The following is a 26,645-nucleotide window of genomic DNA, read 5'->3' as shown; positions in this document are numbered from 1 at the left end:
TAGTAAACTTTTGCGGGAAAATATGTGACTTGAATGATTAAAATCACACACCTGTTGTTCCCCCATAGCTGTTTCAAGTTCTGTTTTCTAGCAAAATTGCACATTGTGTCCCCTTTTTATTTCTTGTTAAATCATCTTCATTTACTTCCTCTCCTGACTTCAGTTTCCAATCCATGGCTGTGATGCAGCACTTCCCTTTGTAAAGCAGAAGCACAAACTCACTGAAGGCTTTAAAAGACTGTTCCCAGCACTGTTGTCACTTTCAGTTTTTAGCATTACCAGAGATGGACACTCTCAGCAGCATGGATAAGAAGGTGGGTGAAAAACAGAAGAGTTTTTAACACCCAACACTGCTAAATATGAGCTGCGTGCTAAAAGTTATGACTGTGTATATATAAACATTTAGTATTTCTTCCTAAATGTCAGGATTCAACAGTTAAGGGAGGCGTGTTCATCATTCACCACATCCATGAGGGGAAGCACCAGTATGATGTGGGTGATGTGGTGAAGCACAAAAATCCAACTGGAGAAAAAATGTTCGTCAGGTTCGTCACAAGTTCAAAACTTTTTATCAGACTCGCTTTCAACAGGAGATATTTTATCTCAGTTTCTTTTTCAGAGCTTGTTGTAATGTATCCAGTCTTTTTTTTTTTTGTGTGTGTTACAGAAAAGTGAATCAATGATTTTTATTTCAATGTATTCATGGCGGGCAGTGCTTAACACTGTGATCCCACAACAAGAAGATCGTGGGTTTGATTCCCAGCCGGGGGCCTTTCTGTGTGGAGTTTGCATGCTCTCCCCGTGCCTGCTTGGGTTTCCTCCAGGTGCTCCTGTTTCCTCCCACCGTCCAAAGACATCATGTTTGGGTTAACTGGTGACTCTAAATTGTCTGTAGGTCTGAGTGGTTGTTGGTCTCTGTCTGTCTCTGTGTGTTGGCCCTGTGATGGACTGCTGACCTGTCCAGGGTGACCCCACCCTCACCCAGAGTGAGCTGGCATTGGCTCCAGCACCCCCCAACAACACAGAAAGAAATTTGTGAGAGAATATGAATGTAGTCATGGCATTTTTCAAGTTCAAAATCAGTTAATTGACAAATTGACATCACCCAAAGTCAAAGGATTCTGCAAGTAAAACTTTTTTTTTTAATAACAATGCTGGAAAACACAAAGAACATTAAGAAAAAACAAAGATGTGACAGTATATATATATATATATATATATATATATATATATATATATATATATGTCAAACTTGTTTCTGTGTTATGGCACATAATCCAAAACAAGGATCAAACAGAACATGAAAAAGGAATCTAAGGCCTTGCAGCAGAGAAGACAAGTCATCAAAATCTTTTGATCCATAATTTAAAGTTCACGCAGAACAAACTGTACAACCACTTCCTAGTGAGGTTATAATAGGGTGTAGATGTACCAAATGTTTTATCTTTCCAAATTCAAAAAACACTGCAGGAAAGGAGACAAGCTGATGCAAATCAACAGCATGGATCTGGAGGCCATCACACCTGAGGAGTTAGCACAGTTGATAGCTGAGGGTAATCCAATGTTGGTGAGTTCACGACCTTACACACCGATCATCTTCATCATTGAATTTCTCTTTAAGCCTTCATTCTCTGTTCTACTTCAGTGAGAGAAACTCACTTCACTCTAACTTAGTGAATATCTAAATCAAACCAAATAAAATCTAATCAGTTTTATTTATAAAGCACCAAATCATTACAAAGTTACATCAAGGCACTTTACATATAGAGTCGGTCTAGAGTCTAGACCCAATAGATCCCCCGATGAGGAAGCACTTGGCGAAAGTGGCATCTGCCACGACCAGTTGGGTTGAGCAGGTGGGGTGGGGAGGGGGGGAGAGAGAGAGAGGGGGGGGGGGAGAGAGAGAGAGAGAGAGAGAGACACGGGGGGAGGCAAGGCTGGGTAGAGTATATTAAGTATCAATGATGTAGATAGTTAAAAGGGCTAATTATTTTAGGCTGTGTATGTAGCCTGTATGAAATCAAATGTTGAGGTTTAAATGACATCTTTTTATATTAAGGTTTAAGGTTGAATTGTCACACCATGTTAGACAAAAGCATCAGTGCTGAGTCTGACACAACCTGTGTTGCTTTTGACTCTCATTCTGGTCATTTTAGAAAGTGCACAAGGTGGTCAGGACAAAGCAGCGTGATGAGCAGCCTTCAAAGGATGAGGAATTTTTACATCCTGTCTCCAAAGAGTCCACAACTCTCCATTTCAGCATGGAGATGATGAGGGAGGAGGGAAACAAAGAGGAAGATGACGATGGAGGGAAACAAGATGATCAGCGAGACGATGTTTGTGAAGTTGTAAATGAAGATAAAAGGGATCTGCTCATCGTTGCCATGAAGAAGACCAGCATCTCTGTGGTGAAAGGGAGGGCCTGCAACCCAAAGAGTCCCTGTCAGGGATGTCACAAGGCAGAATGCACCTATAATGATGTTGTCATGGTGGCAGAATCCAGCACAGTGACGCTAGGTGAGAAGGATTCCCCCTCTCCTCTCCTCTCCTCTCCTCTCAATGAAAATGTGAAATAAAATTTGGTCACTAGAACAAACTAAATTTGATCAAATATGGTCTATTTTATAAAAACCCAACAACTGAAGATGTATTCATAGTAAAAGTATTGATACAACCATTTGAAAATACTACATTACAAGAAAAGGTGCACTTAACTCAGATGTTCTTTATATTAAAAGTAAAGTAGTTATTTTACAGAAAAAGGCCAGTTTTATATATATTACCATACAAATTTCATCACATAGAGTACCCTCATGTGAAAATGTTATGTAAATATGAAGAATTTATGAAAAAATAGGTCATAAGTTTTAATGATACTAATGAATTAATGAAAAACTCAAAATGGTACTTCAGTATCATACATTACACATAGCAAATGTTTACCCCAGTCATATAAAAAAAAAACCCATGATGTAATAGTAACTGAATTTTCCTGCAAAAACCTAATCGCAAAATCTTATTATGTTAACATACTGTATGTTTGCTGGATGCAACAAGCAGCACATTGTATTTGTTTAATTTGACCCCTTCATGAACAGGTATTTTAGCTAAACCTCGTACAGTACCTCACAAATGTTCTGTGCATCTCTCTTCAAACAGATGCAGTGGTGAGAAAGGAATTCATAACTGTGGATCCTTTTTCTAATGAAGCGGATAAGATTTTATCAGTTGCTTAACTGCCCTCTATCACTTTCAGTGCCGAGAGGAAGTGGCATTTATAAAAAGGACAAGGTTGAACGGGTGAACATCAGCGTGGAACATGTGGCTACCCACCAGTACCTCAGAAGCCTGTGCTCTCAGAAAACCCTCTACACATCATCAAATCCAGGTTTGTCATTCAGAACATGGTACAAAGTGCAATCTACTGGTGGAAATTATTTGTGGGGGAAAAAAAAAAAAAAAAAAAGATTTTAATTTATTTTTCTGTTTGTATTTATTTGTTTTTGTGTGTTTAGAGAACATCACCATCTACCACTACAAGTCCACCATGCTCAGGAGTCCTTTCAAAGGAATACCAGTGGTGCTAAATTTTACCCACTCCAATTGCTTCCTCAGGTGCTGCAAGGAGGGAGAACGGGTGTTCCTACAAGTGGAGGTAACAATTACTGACTGAACACTAACTTGTCTCACAGCCACAAGAAAGACCTTTGGTGCTCTGTTGTTTCTGCATATCCGCAGTTTTCACTTGTACATCATATGCACATCATGGAAGTAACATCTAAAACGGCTCAACAGGCAAAAACTGTTAAAATACGCTCCACCAAATTCAACGTTCAAAAAGATTCAGCGGCTGTCAAGCCCACCCTACCACTGCTTTAGGAAAGCATGTGTAAGGGGATGCTAAATCTGCATCGTAGATGATCAAAACTAATGATGTGAAATTGTTTTGTTTTTAATTTAAATGCAAGTTAAAAAAGTTGATTGCTAGATTGTTGGTACTTTTGTCTTGTAGACATGTGAGAAGGAAAGGCTGAAGCAGATCTTCAAGACTGATCACGACACCCTCTCCTTCGTCTTCTACATGAAGACCAACCGCACAAATCACACAAAGTTTGAGTCAGTGCTGCACCGCGGATGGTTCATGCAGATTCTCAACACGGACTCAGGGGTGAAGATGGAAATGCTGGATGGACAACAGGAAGAGCACTCATTCCTCTTCATCATTCAGAAGTAATGTCTTTTTCCTCAGCTGCAATCCCATTTCTTAGTCGAGTCAGTTCTATTGGTCATTTTACATGTGAGACTTGAAAATTGCGTTGAAGCTAACAAAACCATTTGAGGAGCTCATTTGTTTGAGCCCATTAAAGATATCAAGGTCACTGTGTCAAATTCTGCCATTGCAGAAGTGCGTAGATATGTATCATACAGCTATGTGTAGGTCAAAATATTTGTGTGTGTATGTGTATATATATGTGTGGTCCAGGTTCAGATAGGTGACAACATATTCAATAATTATTACTTTTGTGTTAAGTAAACTTTTTTTTTTTTTTTACAGCCATGAATATTTTGTGTGTAGCGTTCATTAAAAATTAAGTATTAAAATATTTGACAATTTTATTTTTTCAACACTGTCTAATGTTTGAAATTATTATGAGATGTAAGCTAATGTATGTATCATATAAACTATGTACATGAATCCAGTTAACAATGGATTTATTTAATTCTGAATGATTTTAATCATCTGTCACCCAATAAAATGTGTAACAAATAAACAGAATTACCATCCAAAATGAACATGATTTGTATCCACACACATTGTCATTTTCTTTCCATATTTCAAGTTTAATGTGTTATGTTTTATTTAAAGTATATTAAAAGCTATCACATTATTACAAGAGGAAAAGGGTTCACTATGTCTACAAAAAGGCTAATTAAATGGTCTTGATGGTATATCAAAATAAAATAGTAAAATAAACTTAAATATAGTTATTTGCATGTTAATGATAATGTAATGTTAACATACTTCTACCGCTTCAATGATCGTTTATCACAGAAGCACACCTTAACCGTGTTCACATGTAGGTATACCAAGTATACTACAATAATGATGAAGCCAACTAAAACATATACACATATGCACATTTGGTTATGTGGATTTTATACTGCAAAGGCCATATAAAATGAATTTCTGCTCTCCTATTCTTTGACAGTGATTGTGACCATTTCAAAAGAGGACTGACGACTGCTTCCCTCTGCACTTTGCTCAATCACAATCCAGTTTGTTGATCATCACTTTCATCAAAGGCTTTGTTTACATGTCCTTCAATGGTTGGTTGATAGGGGTTTTCCTCCCCTGTAGATTTCCTACGGACACAGAAATGAATACATTGTGTTTCAGTTATGTAGGAAATCGGTCCAATGGACCAGTAATGAGCCTCAAAGCCAAACTCACCTCTTACGGTCTCTGGCACCAGAAACAACAAGGTAGACACCCAATAGCACCACAACTCCCATGACCACGCCAAACACCACAAGCCACACCTCCACTGGCTGCTCCACAGGAGGGGCAATTGTTGCTGGGATACCAATGAATTCTAGCGTCTTGTCATCCAACTGAAAGGCATTATTTATTCGGCCTCGGGACAACCTGGTGATCAATATAGAAAATGGGAATATTTATTATCGCTCATACCTTAAAGCACTTGGACTTAAATATGTAACAATAACATAAATATCACACTCTCAACCCAACCAGTCGCCCCCCCCCCCCCGAGCCTGGTTCTGTCCGAGGTTTCTGCCTCTTAAAAGAAGTTTTTCCTTAGCATTGTCACCGAGTGCTTGCTCATCAGGGGATCTGTTGGGTCTCTTTAAATCACTTTATAAAGAGTTTGGTCTAGACCTGCTCTATATGTAAAGTGCTTTGATTGAATTGAATTGGCGCTGTATAAATAAATCTGATTTGATTTGATAAAAGTCTGAGTAAAATTATACAGCAATAGCAGCTGACGTGACATGCTAACATTTGTATTTGCACTAATTTCTATGTATGTGCAGCATGGTAGCATGGTTAATGCCTCCCAGGTCCAAACCCCAGAATTAGGGTGGGGTTTTGCAAGTTCTCCCTCCTCCACTCCAAAGACATGCTTGTACAAGTGTCGGCTTGAGTTTGAGTGAGGATGGTTGTATGCCTCTACAAGTCAGACCTGCCACAGTTTTGCAACCTGTCCAGGGTGTATTGTACCTCATCTAATATCTAAGGGTGTATGTAATTCTTAGTTTTGCAGGTATATGATGATCAACAAGCTGCTGAGGAAAAGGTTTGAAAGATGAAGGATAAAACAAGAGAAGTGTACTGCACTGTTTGGAGTATGTAATAAAATTCAACTTGTTCCTCACCGAATGGCAGCAACCAAATCGTCCTTTGGGATATATGTGGAGGGATTCGCTGGGTTGGTGGCCACAGTGTAAAATGAGATTCTGGAGGTTAGGTTATAAGTGTGGATGTTCTCTGATCTACAGGCAGAACAGAAACAGAAAAACAACCTCAAACAAATGTGGTACTAAAAGAAAGTCACAGGAAATCAAGGTTTCTTCAGTGTTTCAGTCCAAGGCTGATGCGACTGATACTGACGTGAAGGGAAGAGTCTGGTTCTTTTGCTCATAGTACTGCCTCAAAGCATACGCAATGTTGGCCTTAAAGAGGTACATCTCGTTGGCATTCCAGGAATACTGAAAGAAACGTGAGTTTATTAATGTTTTCCATTATATCAAACCCACTGAAATTCACTTTAAAGCTGCGAAATTCCTTTTATTTCAAGCGCAATCAATTATTGTAACCCTACAGTCAAAACACCTCGAGTAATGATGAATAGTACTCACAGCATTATCACCCAAGGCGGCCTTCAAACTCAGTCTCACTTTAATGGCATATACCGAATCTGTAATTTGACATGAAAACACCCTTGATCCATGACATTTTTTCATGGCCTTAAAAGTAACTTGTGTTATGACAATACTTCATTCATAGTCCATTAATGCAGATTATGTGGCTCAAAGGGGTTTAATTGACCCTCATAGGTTTGTATCCAAACCAAAGTGTAAAAACGAATTGTTCTTACCATCAGCCATGTCTTAGTGACAACAACACAAACGTTGTAAAGAACATTATTTCATTTGGGTTTTGTATGGATTAAACAGAAATGGTGGTAATAATTGTTCATACTCACATGGATCTATATCTGTCTTCCAGCCAACATGCCTCTTATGATTGATGTTGTCCGCCTTCAGCCAGTCATAAAGTTTTTCAAAATAGTCCAACAGAGGGCGAGCATCCATCTTAACATCACCAGCTATTGTTTCCAAAGCCCTGGTCCATGACTGGGACCTTCCTAGCTCTAACATGTTCCTAGCAGAAAAATATTAAACAATAAACAATAATAATGATGATGAATTACACCTACATTTATACCAGTGCACCAATTGTAATATAATGCGATGCAGTATGAGATCATTTCTCTGCAGATTGTAAGTATATTCAAACAAAAGTACAGTTTTTTATTTAAGAGAAACAGGGAGTTGTTTGTACCTCAGCTTGGTTCCTGCAGCTGTAGAGCCTGTAATGTCACATGTAGACAAGGCGCCTGTATGACCGCTCGCTTTGCAGAGCGCTTTTTGGAACTGAAACTGGTAGATGGTTCTTGTGAAGTACCTACATTCACAACATGTCACAAACACACACACATAACCATGGTGACAAAGAAAAAAACTGGAGAGCACTATGAATTTGTCAGGAACAGATATATTGTAGAAAACCTTAAACTGCAATTGGAGCTGAAACAGCACATGTATACAGCGGTAATGCTGTTCTCCTCAGAGCATGCACCCTAAGGATTTAACATATCTTGCTAAATCAAAACAGACAAAATGGAAAATCTAACTCTCCGCGAAACTGATTAGACTATCTCGACTCAAAGTCACGGGAGTTACGTGTTGTGCTTTTATATCCCTGAAGTGCGTCTTTACAGAAGGAGTGTTACCTGATAAAAGAATAGTCTCCAGAAACATGGAACAGAGCAGGAGGGTCACAATAAGTCTCATCTCTTGGCACAGGCTCCACCACCCCGACCATCTCCCTCCTGTTATGACATCAGACAGTCAGCACTGACACATACAGATCCACTGAAATCCATCTGTATTTTGTCCAGATGATCGTTTACAGTTGCATCATATACGTCTATGCTTACTTCATTTCCCACCACTTCTTCATCCATTCATCCTCAGTGATATTCCCAGCAAATGCCTCCCACCTCCATTTCTCCAACATGTATGTGAATGGCAGTGTGGCCACAATGGTGAGAGCCTGTTTCAGCAGGAAGTTGATCTCTGTTTCTGAAAGACAAAAAGTATATATTTATATAATGTGGTTTCACAGCTGACTGCAGGACACTAATGTCAGACTTTATTACTCTCTGACACTTTACTGGAGCATCAAAGCAAATGTCTATTTAGCAGAAGTAAACAGCTGACTACAGGTGTGATGTGCACATCATGTAGCCCTGATTCAGGTTACTTTTGTCTTGCAAGCCATCAGTATTAAATTCTCTAATTCATTCAGATTATATGCGTGTACCGGTTCCCAAAGCATTTCTATTCTTGGTTTTAGACTTTAGTTGGAACCAACTGGGGGACAAACAGCAGCATTAAGGTGCCCCACAATAAGAAGGTTGTGGGGTGAGCTCAGGAGTTTTAGAAACTGATCAACGTGTTGATTCAATTATTCTTGCACATGTGCTTGCATTCTCTCATTTCCTCATTCCTGATTCCCAGCAATATCGAAGAATCATTTTCTGATCATATTTTCTCATAAACATTTTAATTTGAATGGTGCATATATGGGAGCTAGCACTGTCACCCCACAATAAGAAGGTCATGGTTTCAGTTCCCGGCCTGAGGCCTCTCTGTGTGGGTTTCTTCCCTCCGTCCAAAGACATCATGTTTGGGTTAACTGGTGACTCTAAACTGTCTGTAGGTGTGAGTGTGAGTGTGAGTGGTTGTTGGTCTCTGTCTGTCTCTGTGTGTTGGCCCTGTCATGGACTGGTGACCTGTCCAGGGTGACCAATATGGGGACCTCAGTTGCTAACAAACAGAACAACCTGTTGAATTCAAGTTCAATATTTACTTTATTCTTATTTTTTGCTCCACTAACTCCTGAAGATAATATCTGTCTTTCTGCTGTGGCGCATGTACTGAACAGCAGGTTTTTAGTTTCAATTTGTTGAAAACCGTTTCCTGCCGGTGGAAACCGGTGAGCTAAAAACTCCCATATTGCGAGGGCAATCTAAAGAGTCTGATAATTATCGTCATTATCTTTTCTTTTAATAAAAGTATTGATTTTAGAAGCTTTAAAGTTTTTCAAATGAATGGTTCTTGGTTTGGAAATCCTCTTGTTAGCTAAAACCGTCAGTAGTACCATTGTCATAGGTGAAGTCGGCAGGCAGGAGATCCAGGCTCTGCAGGTGTTTGGGTGTTGCAGCAGAGAGGGACATGATTTCTCCCACAGCCTCGTGGAAGCCCTCATTGGCTCCATCCCTTAGGGGGTAGGACAGGTTGCGATAAGCCATCTGGTACTGGTTGTGGCCCATTTCATGGTGCACTGTGAGGAAATCCTCCATGTTGACCTTGGTGCACATTTTGATCCTAAAGAAATCACAGGAGAAGCATTGCTGACATGGGTTATATTATTTGATACACACGTGACATGATACCATATCAAATAACTGCAGCAATAAAACAGCCGTTGCAATTACTATCAGACCTGCTGAGGCAGATAAAATGAACAATAAAATTATAGAAAGATCAAATATGAGGCTAATAACATGGTTTCATGGGCATTTCACTTTAGTAAACCATTTTAAGACAAATGGATGCTTCAGGAGCCAGAAAAGTTTCATTTTTTTATAGTTTTGTTCTGTTTGTTTTTTTTTTTTTGCAGAATTCTTCGTAACACAAATACAGATTAATATTTTACAACAAGACTTTGTCTATCTTTATCAGCAGAAAAGAGTGACTCAGAGGTTGGTCAAGATAATTATTCCAGCAAGTTCACATTTATGACTCTTGTGTACTGATCTACAATCAGATTATACTTCTGAGCTCAGCACAAAATTAAATGAATCATCTCCAACAGCTGTAAAAAGTCTTCAAGTTAAATCAGTGTAAAGGTTTTTAGTTGTCAACAAAACTGCAAAAACGCACAAAATAAAAAAAAATAAAAAAATACAGATTTTTTTTTCCCCCTCTCATTTCGTTTCTAACCCGAACCAAAAATACTGGTCTCAACATTGTTCTACATGTTTGTATTCACTGAAACCCACGATTTTAAACAAACAAAGAAAAATAGTATCCTACCTAAAGTCCTCTCTGTTTCCCATGTCCCAGGCTGTCGGGTGACAGACCACATTGTGTCCATCATCGGGCTTTACAAACATGGAGTTGTTCCAGAAGTTTTCCCTCATCTCGTACAGGCCCACGGACATGAAGAACTTCTCTGCTTCCTCGAAAAACTTAAGCTCAGTCCAGCCCTGACATTCACAGTGAAGTTTTGAATTTGGTTCATTATTTTAGTTCCAAACAGATCAGACTTTAAAATCTTTTCCATTTCATTTATAATAGATAAATTAACAGGATCAATTACATAGTTTGTACCTTTTCGACCATAGTTTTGCTGACATCAATATCTGGTTTTTCAGGATAGGGGACACACAGAGGGTACAGATTGGTCCAGAATCTCCCCCACATGTCACCTAAACAATTACCACAAAAGATTAGCTATTTTTCACTTGATGCTCTCTTAGGAAGACACTGAGATGAATTTTGAGTGTTCTATGTTAGGAAAGCAAATCTCATGATGCTGTAAAACTTGTTCTTTGTTTTTTCACATGATGAATATCAATAGCAAATGGCGCTGAACAAAATCCTCAACATACCCAGCAAGTGCGCTGGCAGAGGTCCTTGGGAGTCAATGTATCCTGGGTAGACGTCCATGAGCTTGGCTCGCACATAGGCATGCAACTCCCTGTATAATGGCATGATCTGTGAAAAACCATAAACTACTGTTGTGAACCGATGTCATGTATTTTAAAGGCTCTCTCTTTTTATCGGAAATAGATGGCAAGATTGAAGGTTGTAGTTCCTGAAGTACGGCATTTTTTTCTCCAGCAAATTGCAACTGTACATTTGTAGCTCGGATAGTAAGCATAAGCTATAATTTCTTCTCAAAAAGAAAAGATGGTTAGTCACGCACTGTGAAAGATATTAACGAACATAAGCAAGATCAGTTTAGGAGGGTGCCACGGCCTTTCAAAAACCCCTGACGGCAGGTTTCTGTGGTGTTTGGATTGAACCACATGTGATAAACTGTCCTGTTTGTAAATATCAGAGATGTGAGTAAGGAGAATTTTGTTTTAACTCAAAGAACATTTTATTATATAGATCAATACATTTACACAAAACATCAAACACAGAGGCAAATCCATAGAGTAGCATGGATGGATATCAGACGCACCTGCTCATATATTGAATGGACATCACCCATCAGCTGATCGCGGGTGTATCTGTACTTCTGGTCCTCCTCAATGGTCTCATAGTTATATCTCCAGTAAGCTCCGTAGTCCTTAAAACCTGAATGTGTTTGTGTCAGAGGAAAAAAAAAATTATTCTCTGTGGACTTTTCTTTTTTCTTTATTTTTTTTAATTGAATGGTCTCATTTGAGCAGGGTCAGGTGTTATGATAGTGCTAGAATGTGCTAGACCACATTTATAACCTGGGTTAGTAGAAGCTCTCAGGAGGATCAATTATATGCAATAACTGAATGTTTTCACTTCTGTCTAACCAGGCATTGTCTAAAATCGACATTTTACAGTATTCGTTTCAATCTGTGCAGTTCTTTTATACCCTGGGCTGAAATGTTTTAACCAGACTGTGTGAAATGGATAGTTATTCAAGCTGCATTCAGTTTGTATCAGAAAGTAACAAAAGCTCTTAGACTGAGATCGCCATCCTCAATATTATACATCCTTGCAACAATATTCATACAAGTGGCATATTTTCCTTTGGATGTATCACCATTTAGTACAGAGGCTTCATTCTTAAGTTCCACATAATCTTCATATAGAGGCCTCATCCTCTTCCCCACTTCTCTCCTCCAGCCCTCCCACACATGCAGCCGCTCAGAGTAGTTTCTGCTGTTGAACATCACGTGTTCCAGGCCTGTAAATGGAGGAACACACTAGTCAATGACACAGGACAACGGTCTCAAATAATAGCCCTTTAAACGAGTCAGTAAAATTAAATAATGAATGAATGTTTGTACTAAAACAAGCACTTAAGCAGTTATGAGGCACTTGTGCTTTACTTAAGTATATAAATGTTATGATAGATTATATTTTTATTGGATAATGTTTATAAAAAACATTGTTTCAAAACTAATTTAACTCTGAAATGATAAGGGAGGATTAGTATAAAGAACTATAAAATAGAAATAGCCAAGTGGAAGTAACGTCAAATTACACTTGGTTAAATGTTTTTTAGTTATTACTGATGGAAACATCCCACTGAACCTGAATTTAAATCGCTTTAGTATTTAAAGAGCTGAATATCATGATGGCATACACAGAGGATTACAAGATCTTATCTAGTTCAAAAACTATACTTATAAGTTGTCTGTGAGCATGTTAATTTTAAACTGCTTTGTCTAACTTTGCCTGACAGAAGGAAGGCAGCCACATTACCAAGTGGCCCTGCGTAACAGAGAGTACCTGGCTCCAAAGTCTGACAGTTAAGAGGGTCGTCGATCAGACAAACTGTGGCCGTGCTGTAGATTGTGCTCATCTCGCCCATGATCTTACTCAGCTGAAAACCCATGGAAAAGAAAAAAAAGTGAGTGTTGAAGATGAAATGATGATAATAATTGAGTGTGAGGCAGTTGTCTTACATATGCAGCTTTGTCCTGGGTTAGAGCACCAGCTCCTTTGTCTTGCAGGGAGATGAGCTGTAATTTGATTTCTGGATCCTTGATCTGGTCGATGGGGTAGTTCTGGGCCTCCTGTGACATCTGTGTGTAAAATTTGCTCCAGACATTCCCCTCTTCTGACTATAGAAAATAAAAACAGATGCATCAAATATGTAAATGTCCCCTGCACCTTTTTTTTTTTTTTTTTTTACTTTGTTGAACAACATGACAAACATATTTGGGCAACCTTATGATGTTTCCATAGTGCTTACCAGTTTTTCTGAGTTCTCCTTTGTGATATTGGTGTTGTAGGCCCATGATGCCAGGGAATAATTGTACATACGCTTAGTGGCCTCTTCGTCAAACCTCTTCAGAAATTCCTTGGCCTTGGTCTCCAAGTCTGACTGAGCAGAAACAGTAAAGGACACAGCAAGCAATGTGAAAAAAATCCTAGCAGACATGTTGACTGCTTCAGTTCCATCCACTTACACAAACTAACTCTGAGGAGGAGGGACACTGTACTGTTATACTGTTTCAGTAACCTTCAATGCTGCCTTGGCCTTTGGACAGCAGAGCCATAACTGAGGGTTTATCTGAGTTTTCATTTACAGGTAGTCAACATCACTGAGCCGTGGGAGTCTCTATGATGCTTTGATACATTATCAGTCTGAAAATAGAAACATAATCTCATCTGAAAAGGTGTGCAGTGGCATTTGCTTGGAATGAGTGCATAATCTCTCTTGATAAATTGTTTCTGTTGACTACTGACATTGGAGCGCAAATCGAAATCTTTAGGCATAAAATTAAAAGCCTGATTTTATGAACAGGAAAGCAAAGCAACCATGGCACTTCATTAAAAAAACATATATTAAAAACTTATATAAACTAAACTTCTTATATAAACTTAAAAATCATCAAACTTTTTTTTTTTTATTTTCTTCTTAAACTCATTTCATCTCATGGCTTCTAACCCTAACCCAATTGGTGGAATTTTGCTTATTCTCTTAAAAGATTTGGATATTTGATCTTGTTTTCTTTTCCTTTACGTTTGGGGGATTTTGTTAATTCAAAACATCAAACTTCCAATATGAAGAAAGTTCTAATAAAATAATGTGTAAAATAAAGTCAATACAATCATAAAATATACAATCAGAGCACTCTCCCGCTTTCTTAGTACTTTCTTATCATGGGCAGCTGGATTTCCGAGCAACATACAAATTGCAAGTCATACACCACAGTGCTGATAAAAAAATCAGCAATAAGGAGCAAGGTTTATTTTTACTTATAGATTTATTGCCAGCAAGAGATTACTCAGCACTCTTCTTCTTTTATAAACCAACCATTAATCCAAAAACATCAGTAAAATAATAACGTGTAAAACAATCAGAATTGTTTTGGTATCCAGCAGTAACAAACCAGTTCAGTAAATCTTTCAGACTCTGGCCTCAGCTCACTGATTCACTCCTCAGGTTAACACTCACCAGCTTGCTTTTGGATTCATTAATGCATTTATATGTTGTTTTAGTACCATCATCATGTTTCCATCAGAGATTCAAATTCATTCATGGCCCTCGCATGACATCCCCAGACACTAACCTGATACAACAGTGTCACCCTGTGGCAAAGGTCGGAAAAATCCTCCTCAGTAAAGGATAAATTTACATTTTTACCAATCTGTTTGTTGATAGACAACATTCACATGCCCACATGTACAAGCATTTGTGGCTGCTATAGTTGTCCCTCCTCCTGAAGCAAGACGCAGAACTGAGTGAGTTTAAAAAAAGTTATTTCCGAACCAAAAAACTGCTTTTAAGAATGTGATTCTCTCCATGTGTTATCATCCTACTGCAGCTCAGGAGTCGCTCTGTGTGGAAACACAAGAAGAGAACCAATGGAATAACACTGCAGCTTTAGAAATCAGCCCCTTATGTTGTACAACTCAAACTGCTGATGCTTTATTTGTTGGCCAGATTAACATCCTACAGCCTCAAGGGAAATATGTGTTGTTGATCCCACAAATTAATCACAAAGAGGTGCTTTGATCAATTTTGCCTGACAAGGGTTCAAGAAGTTAAATGTGAAAACACCAGATTTTACCCCTTTGTTTTCTAAAACAATTCAAAGACAAGTTATGATTTTCCTTTCATTTTATATTTGCCTCTGGGGAATCTGAAAATCACACAGTTCCTTTTTTTTTTAAATAAAGTTTGCACAGTGATGAAACTATTTAAACATATATTACGGGAAATTAAAGGTTTCCATTCAAAATCTTACTTTTTGGTAACATTAAAATCACTCGTTCTGCTTTTTGGTTCTTTTTTGTTTTTGTTTGTTATGTTTTTCTTCATATTTATAGTATAATGAAACTTAAAGGAATTCAATTCTTGATGTTGTTTTATTTTTCAAAACATTACATTGAATGAGCTGAAGTACTGTGCAAAATCACCGTAATTGTTACACAGAGGTAGCAAGGAAAACATCAAGCAAAGTATGAACCTTGAAATACACCGATGTATAAATTTAGCCATAAAGAAGATTCGCTGGTTACTCGCCAGCAGTGGCGAGCTCACTTGGTCTCTCTGAGTAGATTTGATGTTTGCATGTAACTTTGTGAACTTTCACATGATTGGCGCCTTAATGACAAGGGCCCATGGCAAGTGATTAGTGCCCTTGGGTCTAAAATGACTTAATGTTTAGAATTAAAATTAACATGCCTCACATTTATTTAAAAAAAAAAAAATAGATATGTGGCAATATTGAAGTGAAATGTAAAAGCTTGAAGAATTCCACACTTTCACAATATGTATTGTTCATTCCCAAAGACTGCAGTTGTTCCCAGGTAGTTCAAAATGATCATTGTGGGAGTTACTTTCTGTGATTCGTATGTGGAACAGTTCATTATATGTGGACTGCTGGACTTCCTGGCAGCAGAGAATGAGGCCCATGATAGGTTTCTGTCAATATGCCCGAGCTCAATTTTGCAGCAACAGCAAGTTTACTGTCGACATATCCATATACAAACTCAGCCTGGAGGCTATAGGCTAATCACCATGAATGAATGAGACAACAGTCAGGCTTAGCTTTCTGGAAACTGACATTCAAAATGGGGGGGGGGGGGTGTTCAGAGGACATCATTCAGTCACAGTAGCTGCAGGTGAGCTTATCAGGTGAAGTTTACAGTTCAGCAAAAAAGGGTTTGACGGGGAGGACATAGATTCCTGTACAGTAAACAGTAAAACCTGCATTATATTACAGTACTGTACAGGCTTGCGGTCCTTTTGCACAGAACAGGTTGGACCTTCCACCACAGAGTAAAAAGAGAAACCAGTGTAAAACACTGCTTTGCCTCTTCACTCAGAGTCTCTGGTAGAAATCTGTTGTTTTTACTGCATAACCTACCTCTTTAGACATTCATCATAGGATGGATGGTTAACAACAGCTTTTATTGTGATTATAACCAGTTAAAACACAAAATTTGTGGTTTGGAGGGGGCAGTTGGGTAAATAAGTTCTGGGGTCTCTGGTACAGTTAAAAGAAAATATAATATAGTTTTGTGAAATTATGAAATCAGTATACTAATCTGGATAATCTAATGGTATAGATTTGTGGTATTATTATTTTAGGAGGCACCACTACAGCAAACTATTACAGTTGGTGGTGCTCTCTTTATTTTCAACCTTCATTAACTATTTTACCAACTATTTTACAAACATGCTCTGTGATTACTAAGATCTCTCTCTCTCTCTCTCTCTCTCACACACACACACACACACACACACACACACAAAATGGTCAGCTGGAACAAGCTGTCATCCTGTCATGAGACACTCCTCTCTCACGGGTGTCCTGATGGGGTGGAAACCTTGATGTTATTTGTGATGTTCAGGACCTGTCCCTGTCCACACGTGTCCACGTGTCCGGGTTTTACTTCAGTCACCTCTCTCTTCAGCCTGCACACTGTTCAGGCCACAGACAGGTTGAAAAAGACCACAGTGAGATCGGAAAGGCACGGACAGGCTTTAAAAATAAAGGCTCAAGCTGTGTAGACTGGATGTGAATCATCAGTTGTGCACAAAAAGCTGAACCATTTAGGGTTGCTTTTTGTTGCTCTTGTTGTTGTTGTCTCACGTTTTCTCAGCCATCACTGTTTTTGAGTCCCACCGGGCTCAGGTTTCTTATTTTGAAAGATCGAAGCGGTATTTCCTCTTTTGTTGCGTGTGGTTTGACGCAGCGCGGAGGCAGCCCATGATCGCAGACTCAACACGCATCCTCACACCGCTGACCCGAGCTTTGCTGTGTCCTGCATGTGTGTGCATGTGTGTGCGTGTGTGAGCGGGAGAGTGAGAGATCCCCAGAAACCAGCAGCAGGATGGAGGATCTTAAGGAAAATCTGGGAACTTTGGATTGACGCCCGGGGGATAACGCGCGGTCGGCCTGAACCTTCATCGGGTTTCTCGTGGATTTATATATTTGGATGTTGTCTGTTTCCCCATTTTCCCCTTTTCTGCTAGGCATTGGGATTTTACACTTGGCTTACAACTCCTATTATTTCTGGCGTGCAAGATGCCGTTCGCCAAAAGGATTGTTGAGCCGCAGTTTCTGTGCAGGCACCAGATCCCCAACGATGAGGGTCTGCTTTTCGAGGACCTGTGTGCCATCAGTAACGTGGTCCTGTCCCGGACCTTGCGACAGCTGTCCGACCTGGCCCGGCACGCCTGCTCCTTATTTCAGGAGCTGGAAAACGACATCATTAACACCAACCAACGGGTCTGGGTCCTCCAGAACAAAATAGGCCAGATCCAGCAGACTGCCAGTGCCCTAGACCCTAAAAAGGAAGCAGTGCGTAAGTAGACCACCCCAAGTCAGACATACCCCCCTCTCCAACATTAAAAAAAGACAGAGAGAAAAAGAAACCACCCCATCACTGATACACCTGAGCAATGTGCGATTTTATTCATTCATACCCTACACGTGTGGCTTCAACCTTCGAAGGGCGCCCACCTCTCCATTTATTTTTCCCCAGCTGCACGCAGGCAGGCAGCACGCCGTGCGGACGCGGCTGCGCTCTCATCCCCCATTGAAATGTATCACACGGCCGCCTTTTTATTTCCCCGCACATCGGACCATCTGGCAGCTTCCAGGCGCATTTTCACAGAGCAGGATGTGTTGACTGCTCTTTCACTCGGCGGTCCAGACTCGGATGTGTGTGTGTGTGTGTGTGTGTGCGTGCGCTGAGCGTAGGGGCGTGTGTTGCCGCTGCATTGGCTCAGCATCGCAGTCTGGTTACTGCGGGTAGCGCACAGCTGAAGCATGTTCAGCCGCTGTTTGCGGGCCCCTTCAAGGGGCCACTTTCATTCTTTAGAATCAAGTTCATGCTAGAGTGTCTGTGTTTTAAAATTGGGTTTCAGGTGCGCGCCCCACCGCGCGCGCGCGCGTGTCGGGGTTTTCACAAGCGAATCCCCGTGCGCCAAACCCACCCTTTCCACATGCAGCGGCACCAACACAGCATCATTAATGAATCCAGATGTCCATGTTGCAGGATAAATGTGAACTCGTCATCATGACACATTCAGGTGTCGCCGTAATTGCAGTGCATGCGGCTGTGAGCGAATCACATCAAATAACACTGATTGGCATCAACGAAAGACGCTGCAATTCAGTGTAACAGCGCGTTCTGTACAGCAGCTACATATTATTTATGTCCTCTGCAGTCCCTTCAGTTGAGCCTTTTGATTTTAGACCTGTCCCCGTCCCTGTAGTGATTTCATTCCATTTCTGTGCAGAATCACCTCTGCAATCACAATCTGGAACGATCAAAGATGAGCATATTTAGGCCTAAAGCTATTGTAGGCTCATGAACTCCTTTGGAATAACCCAGCCAACCCCCCCCCCCCCCCCAAATACACAACGCGCGAGCACACACACACATACACTTCGGAGCATAATATGTGTCAGGTTATGACTTTATTACACTGGAGTTACCCCTGAGCTCTGATGTCAAAGGATATACGAGGTCTCTTGGAATTAAATTATGTGAGGAAGACTGTGTGCTTTTGTCAAAGAGAGGGAGAGTCCTGGTAAGGCAAGAGACCAGCATCACAACAGAACACACACCTTTCACGATGCAAAACTCCTTCAACTTGTCAGTAACCCACTCTAAAACCCTGTCCGTCTGCTATACCTGTTGTGCTCAGAAAACCGTGAAATACTGATTCCTCAAGTGGATTGAGTGTCTATATCACTGCGGTCTGTTGAGAAGACATAAGATAAATATCACTTTGGAACTAAATGTTCTGATACATACAGTTGGGTTTAGTTTTCATATCTTTCACGTAAAATGCTGTACCTCCTCCTCCTCCTCCTTCGGGCCTTGAAATAAAATGCTTAATTTCAATTATTTTTGGTAGTCCCAGCCAAAACTTCTCAGCCCAATTGTGGTGTTCTATGGTTGGATGGTCTGGTTAGATGAAGCTTATTTGACCCAAAACCTGCATCAAAACTGGGGCAGTGTCAGAAATTTAGAAAGTGTCACAAAGTGAACACTTAATGTCTATGTCAACAGATGCACCAACAGGAAAATTAGTGATATTAGGAAAGAAGAAGAAGAAGAAGAAAAAAAAGGAAATCAGTATAAAACTGAGAATTGTATGCTGCTATGTCTCCTCTTGCTGCAGCTGGCTTCAAAATGATCTTCTCTTCCTCTTGATTTTTTCATGCATAAAAGTGGCAGTGCAATATGTCAAAAGCTTGGCAAAGCACACACATGATGACATGAGATATCTCTTCCTGTATCACAAGAGAACCATTCACATGATCCATCAAGCAATATGACACACCTCAAAACTGATCATCCATAAAGAGAGTCAGACCTGTCTTGCACACCGTGATATCCCATGGACGGTTTATAGGAGCTCTTTTTTTCTATACACGTTGCTATTGTTTGACTGTGTGGTCTATTGTGATAATGAATGTGGGAAATGTATTTATCTCCCATCTCTGCTTTGGTCCCAAGGTATTTCATTCAACTAATTGTGGTGGGAAACATTGAAACTAAATGATTAGAAACCTGAGAAAACATGTGGATTGTCTGCATTGGACTTCATTTTGTTTGTAGGGAGTCTGAGTCCTCTGGAGGTCAAATCTCATTCTTGGGTACCCAGAATATTTCTGTTATTTTTATTCCGTTTTCCAAAGGGCTATTATCTTCCCCTTTTCTCCTAAATGACAGCAATAACCCAGAGGAGCTGAATATGTCTGTGTACATACAGAGAGAGATTCAATGTCAGTGACAATCTAATGATTGTGGAGTGTATTAAGACTCAAGGCAGCCAATATGGTGCTAACTTGGACTGAGACTGAACATGGCAGTAGGCAGTGTTCAGATGGCGTTCAGACAGTCTGCGTCTGTCACAGTTATGGAAAACAATATGTTGTTGAGCTTTATCAATGGTGAAGCAGTCTCTACCAGGAGTGACATGTTAGCACAACAATAGTAGCTCTCCATTAACACATGGCTGTTGTCAAAAAGCCGACTATTATACAACTGCCAGCTTGTTTGATGATTTTTTTCAAAATTGACTTATTGCCCTGTCAAGCCACTATTTCTGTCTTGAATGGCAGAAAATGTATGGAAGTAGCTTCCTATACACAACATGTAAGGATAATGTCAGGAACCCACTCCCTGCATTGTGTATGTGTGGCTGTTTTTTAGCTGTCCCACTGCACATCACAAACTTTTGTGCTCTGTATCATGTTCAGATGAGGTCTACATGATATTGTAAAGTATTTAGTTGATGTAATGTTGCTTTTATGATGTTTGCAGGTCATTCCCCGTCTCTTAATTTACCAGAGACTTGTGTGTCACATGAAAAACTGGTGAGGTGGCCAATGTTTAGATCACACATGCATGTCACGCAGAGACCTTGTTTGGTGTAACTTGTTCATATGAGTGCTGAACTGGAAACACTGGAAACACAGCTGCCATGCAGCCAGTTAGTTCGTGGTCTTAAGTTTTACAGGTCTGATCATTTAAAAATGGCCAAACGAACGCTTCGCTTTCACTTGAACTATTTTGATGTGAATGTGAAACTTTCTGTGCTCCAAGTCGTTGTGTCGTTGTACAGACCCAGTCCACTATATTCCACCCTACGCTGAATAAGCTATTCAGTGAAGCAGTTTGAATTCCCCGGTGCAAATTTGATCCGCTATACGGCGCACTGCTAAAGTTCAACTATACACACCACAATGAAGTGTGTGTGTAGCGTACAGTGTACTACAGCATAGCATACATTGACTGGGCTGGACCATGGGTCATTGCTGTCTGATGTCATATCGCCAGCAAGTTAGGGACTAAAGTTAGCTGCTAAGTAATATTATTTTATTAGTTGTTGAGAGATCCTGGCAAGCATGTTACTTGTCAGATGTCTCAGCCATGCAGTGGCTCATCTTTTCTGATGCCTGTGCGGCAGGATTTTAAAAACTGTTAAAATGCCTGTTGGGTCCAAATTTGAGAAGAGCTCAAACCGTCAAAACATTCATAATATACATACACGTCTTGTAAGTTAGGATGAATCTTAATGCCGTTTGCTCCAGATGTGATGCAGATGCTATACAACACCAATGATGATTATAAATATTCTGCACAATTATGTAGGAATTTAATATTGAACTAGAGTCTATATTTATGAGCAGCTGCCAGCACTTATCCTCACTATAGAGTGACTGAGATCAATCAGTTGTATGCCTTACGCAACAAATCTATATCAAACAAGTTTTGTGCGTACACAGTGCAGCATCTGATGAATTTTTTCAGCATTATTTGTTGTCATTCATCATTTTGCTCCTCAATCCATGCTTCTGTGCTTTTAAAGATAACAATGACAATTAACCAGTTAGCAGAATAATTAGAGATGAGGCAGATTAGGTTAGCTAGTTGACTCATTGTTTCAACTTCATCTTGAAAGACAAAAGAAAGTCCACGCTTACCGTTTGGTCTTTATTATTAAAAATATTTGGGTTTTAACTTGTATATGAGAAGTGGCATGAATTTTTCTGAAAATGTATCACTAAAAAACAAAAGCACTTATATTAAAGGTCCCTCCTCAACAGAAGTGATGCATCTTTAAAGTTCCACCAATCAATATATTTTGTGTAAACAATAGATTGAATGAATGAATATGAGATTTGGGGTTGTTTGCAGCTTACATGAATCCACACAGGATCATCAACCACTTCTACAGCCTCATTTAACTTCTTTAAGCACACAGTTTTGATTCTACTGTTCAGAAAATAACTGCACAATTGAGCCATACTCAGATCAGTTCCCCTCTGTCCTACCTGCTCAGCAATGAACAGAAATCTGTGAAGATGTTGGTGAGCAACTAAACATTGAACTGTAACTAATAAAGCAAGATAATGTCCAATATCGACATTAGCACAAACAGCTAATCTAATTGGAAGCAGACTTGTGACATCTAATAAATTGCTACAAATATGAAACACATGAAAAAAATAGAATTAAATTTTGTCATAACTTTGCATGATCATCATTACATGGCAAGCAAATGGGGATCATCGAATAACATAAACATGCCGAAGTTACCATTCACTGCATACTTGTAATTTATCATTATAATATCAGTAAAATGTGGCACACATATGACTACAATCATTCACTAAAGGAAAAAAAAAATTATGCCAACACCCACTGTAGGGTGATCAGTAGGAAATCCACAGCATACACTCTCCAAGCACTAAACACACGAACGCACACACAGGTGGAAAGGGTTTAATCTGAAAATATTGGTCTGTAGTAAATATATAAATATGTACTGCTCTGGCAACACTGGTTTCTTCCCGGTATGCCATTAAAGCATTAGAGCAAATTTGACTTTGAATTTGAGATAGTATGGCCTGTGGCAGCGGGGGACTGTTCTATCTCACTAGTCTGCATAGTAACAGGACAGAGAGGGAGGCCTGCTTTAACCTTTCAGCTGAGTCAATCTCTCTCTCGCTCTCCCTCTCTCTCATACATTTTTACTCACTATCCTTTGCAGTACAGCAGCAGTTTTGTAGCACAAATCATGTTGTTTCAGCCATTTGTTATGGACAAAATGAAGAAAAGAGAAGGTGGGGAAAAAAAAAGCAGAAATTAAAGTAAATTGCTTGATTCTCGGTGGTCTGGAAGTAAATGTGCTTCTTTTTTTGTTTCTCATTTGTAAACACCAAAAATATCCTACAGTGAAAATAGAAACTGAAACATATTCACCAACTTCATTCTGTGCCACTGGCCAATGGGCTTAATCTGTTCTGTGTGTGGTTCAGGGATTTTGATTTCAACTGCACAAGGCAGGTCAGGATACACTCTGTCCGGGCACATCTTGTCCATCTCACACCTCAGCACAGACACGCACACACTAAGAGCATCACTTCAGTCATTTTCAAAATTCAGTATTTGTTATGATTTATGTGCCCTTGTTTGTCTCTCACAGTTTTCTTCAGTGTCTTTGTCTCTGCCTCAACCGGTCCTTCTCTCCATCTTTGCATATTTGTGTCCATTCTCCTCCTCCTCCTCCCCATCTATACCTCTTCCCTCACTGCCCTACTTTCCCTACCATGATCAGCATGGAGAGACTTCTGCCTCTTGACAGCATATTTAATGTTTAATTCACTTTGATTTCCACACAGACATTTAAAAGCCAGAGAAGAGAGGAGATGGAGTTAAAGAGAGAGACAGAGAAAGACTAGGGAAGGCCATAGTTGTGTAAAGCATGACTTTGGCTGCTGAAAGGCATGTGGGCAAAAACTCATTTTCAATGCGTTTGCATGTGTTGGATGGGGGGTCCTGAATGCATGCGCATATACCCACAACCTGTAGTAACAACCTGTAACTTTTTCTGCAATTAAATTGGAACCGAACCTTATCAGTAATTTACCCCGCAACAAGCTCAGATGCTGCTGACTCATCAAAAATACACAGCTGAGAAGGGCAAAAAAGAATATATAAAAAGCTAAACCCGTATGGGGTGACTGGTGCTTACTTTGACTTATTTATTGCACTGTGCTGTCTATGTCCTCAGTTTTTATCTACTGACCCCCAAACACAGAGGACGGGTTAGTTCCTGTTCTGTGCTCATCAAAAAAAAACAAAACAGAATTTTCTACACTGTAGAACAAGTCTACATTTTGCAAAAACATATATAATATGTATAGAAATATATGTTTTTCTATGGTCATGAAATAATTTAGGTCTGCTCTTTCATGTTTTTTCTGCTGCACCTACTTGGCTATGGTCATTTATGTCATAGCAGCTCCTCTAAACTGTTAGCTGATGTGAAGCCAAGCAGCAAGTTCAGGATACTGACGTACAAAACAGACATGTTTATCCTTTACATTTACATAATTCAACCACAACAGAATAGCACACCCACACACAACTTCACTGAAACTAAATACCATTATTTGTAAGGGTTAAATATTGCCACTGTTTATCTTTGTGGCCCCCACAAAAATGACACTACTCTTGAAAAGACAAGGGAAAAAAAAAAAGAAAAAAAAAAAACATACCCATTTTAATACGACATCCACTTGCCAACTGCCATAGAAATGTAATAAAAATGTAATAAATTAAAATTTCCTCTTTGACTTCTCACTATCAGAACCACAAGGTGAAATAAAGATTTGTTTGTGTTTTTAATTATTCATTCTTTTTTTCTTTTCTGCTAATGGGCAGTCAGCCAATAAGAGCCACCAAAAGACAGTGATCTGTTTGTGAGCAGCTTTAACTGAAAGACAGACCACCTCAGTTCATGCTGATTTCATTAATGAGAGTATCAAAGTGAAAGTGGCACATTTAGCTTGGTGGGAATGAATGTGCTCATTTGATGGGATTATCAGAGGACATTTGTGTACAAGAGAAAATCTTAAATCAAAAGGCACAAGTTGACATTTCCTACATTAGTTTGAGAGGAAAACAGGCTGGAGGAAGGAAGAGCAAAGTTGAGATCTTACATCTGGCTCTGCTTTTTCCTTTTCCATGTATTGCATAGTTTTGTGTGCATCTTGTACTTTATTACACTTACAAGCATATGGGTGGCATATGTCCAATTAAGTTGCAACAGTAAAATGCGGCCATGTCATGTGGGGAGGTCATTCAAGAAAAATGTGATGGTATTACTTGTCATGCCCTTTGCTACTATTATGTGCTCAAGACAACAAAGCAGACTTTCATATAAACACTCATGACCACCTTACACACATACATGCATGCAGATGAAAATACACACACACACACACACACACACACACACACACACACACACACACACACACAGGGGCATCTCTCTCGATGACACACACACAACCCCTTGAACTCTGTGAGCCTCTTCTTTCTGTGTCTCATGTTATCATTTGAAATTCCACTTTAAGTGCCTCAGTCTCCGGGGCAGTTGCAGCCTGCAATAAAACATGCATGCAGAACTTCTTGGTCTGTACATCACAGCACTTGGCAAGCTGGATAGCTGGCACTCTGGATTTTTGGAGATAATTCCTCGTCTGTGCAAACTGGCCTCTGGCTTTTTCATGTTGTTGTAGTTTGGCTATAGCTGAGCAGTTCGCCAAAAATACACAAAACTATCACAAACTGGTTCTATGGCCTGTATCATTGAGGAGAGAATATATAAAGCATAGACTAAAAGAAAGAGATGCTCACAGCTTTTTATATATATATATATATAAAAAACAACCCAACATCCATTACATGTGGTGATCCAATGTAGAGGCTTGTGGCTGTGAAAGGCAAAACGAAGAGGCTCAAACTGAGACATACACAACAGAGTTCAGTGCACTTTTGATGGATTGATTGGATGATTGCAGATGAAAGATTGGTGCAGAGTCTGGAGTTGAAGGCGAGTGCAAAAGTCTACTGGAGACGGCGTGATGGCAGAATATACCCCACAAAATAATTACACTGTCAACATGGAGTGATAGCCAAGAAACATTCAGAATGTCAAAATAGCAAAACTTAAAAAAAGAAGGGCTACGATCAGTGTGAAAAGTCACTTTCCAGATGTGGAGACTTGGACAAGGGAAGAAATCTAGAGTTGGACTTGTGACTGCACCCCATTTTGACAAATCTGGATCCAACTAATGAGACAGTGCAGTGACACTGACTTATTGGGAATAATCATTGTTATTTATCTGTACAAGGTGCAAAAGGCTTTACAGCCATAAAGATGTGAAAACACATAAAGCCAGATAAAGCTGCATTCTTTCTTACCTTAGCCACAAATCAATGTTCAATGTTCAATGTTCACGTATGGATTTGGGAGTCAGAGCACTGACGGGAGACAAGTTCTTGTTTTGCTGCACTAGAACATAATTTTTTGCTATGAAGTTGCATCTTATATTTTGTAAACTGTTTTTTTTTTTGTTGTTGTTGTTTTGTTTTTTTTTACAAATTTTTATCAAATGTATTTTCAAAAAGCTAAAAATAAAACCCCCAAACTTAAACTTCAAACTATATTCGGTACATGATCTTATAATAGTGATGCCTGAAAGAAGTTATAGACCAAATGTAGACCACATATACTTCTCACTGCTAATGGACATAAATCACTAACTCTTTTTGCACTTAAG

At 39.5% G+C, this 26,645-nt stretch overlaps 3 protein-coding genes across 4 annotated transcripts in view; 2 read left to right on the top strand and 1 right to left on the bottom strand.

Annotated features, from left to right (window-relative positions):
* Positions 1-273: 273 nt before the first annotated feature.
* Positions 274-4,956, top strand: LOC115040989 (uncharacterized). The gene is made up of 7 exons (XM_029498208.1): positions 274-314; positions 427-545; positions 1,471-1,567; positions 2,157-2,517; positions 3,257-3,388; positions 3,516-3,655; positions 4,013-4,956. The coding sequence occupies exons 1-7, from the start codon at positions 285-287 to the stop codon at positions 4,232-4,234; spliced, it is 1,101 nt and encodes a 366-aa protein (XP_029354068.1). The 5' UTR covers positions 274-284; the 3' UTR covers positions 4,235-4,956.
* Positions 4,719-13,471, bottom strand: ace2 (angiotensin I converting enzyme 2). Of its 2 annotated transcripts, none has more exons than XM_029498206.1 (18): positions 13,283-13,471; positions 12,993-13,151; positions 12,817-12,910; positions 12,125-12,268; positions 11,564-11,679; positions 10,986-11,091; positions 10,705-10,802; positions 10,408-10,580; positions 9,470-9,696; positions 8,244-8,388; positions 8,037-8,135; positions 7,586-7,708; positions 7,223-7,405; positions 6,880-6,961; positions 6,632-6,729; positions 6,397-6,513; positions 5,453-5,647; positions 4,719-5,364 (listed from the first exon to the last, which is right to left on the bottom strand). In XM_029498206.1, the coding sequence occupies exons 1-18, from the start codon at positions 13,469-13,471 to the stop codon at positions 5,268-5,270; spliced, it is 2,445 nt and encodes an 814-aa protein (XP_029354066.1). In that variant the 3' UTR covers positions 4,719-5,267. The 2 variants fall into 2 exon arrangements, with proteins under 2 accessions (XP_029354066.1, XP_029354067.1); XM_029498207.1 differs by having other exon boundaries at positions 6,880-6,938; positions 7,227-7,405.
* Positions 13,472-17,573: 4,102 nt separating this feature from the next.
* Positions 17,574-26,645, top strand: part of nhsb (Nance-Horan syndrome b (congenital cataracts and dental anomalies)) — a 40,473-nt gene continuing 31,401 nt past the window's right edge. The window contains exon 1 of the mRNA XM_029498819.1: positions 17,574-17,853. Coding sequence (XP_029354679.1) covers positions 17,574-17,853 — 280 coding nt within the window. The remainder of the gene's footprint in view (positions 17,854-26,645) is intronic.

This window comes from Echeneis naucrates, chromosome 3 (genome assembly GCF_900963305.1).
Source record: "Echeneis naucrates chromosome 3, fEcheNa1.1, whole genome shotgun sequence".
In the NCBI taxonomy this organism is placed as follows: Eukaryota; Metazoa; Chordata; class Actinopteri; order Carangiformes; family Echeneidae; genus Echeneis; species Echeneis naucrates.
Note: the sequence above shows the minus strand (reverse complement) of the source record. Positions and strands in the feature narration are given on the sequence as shown.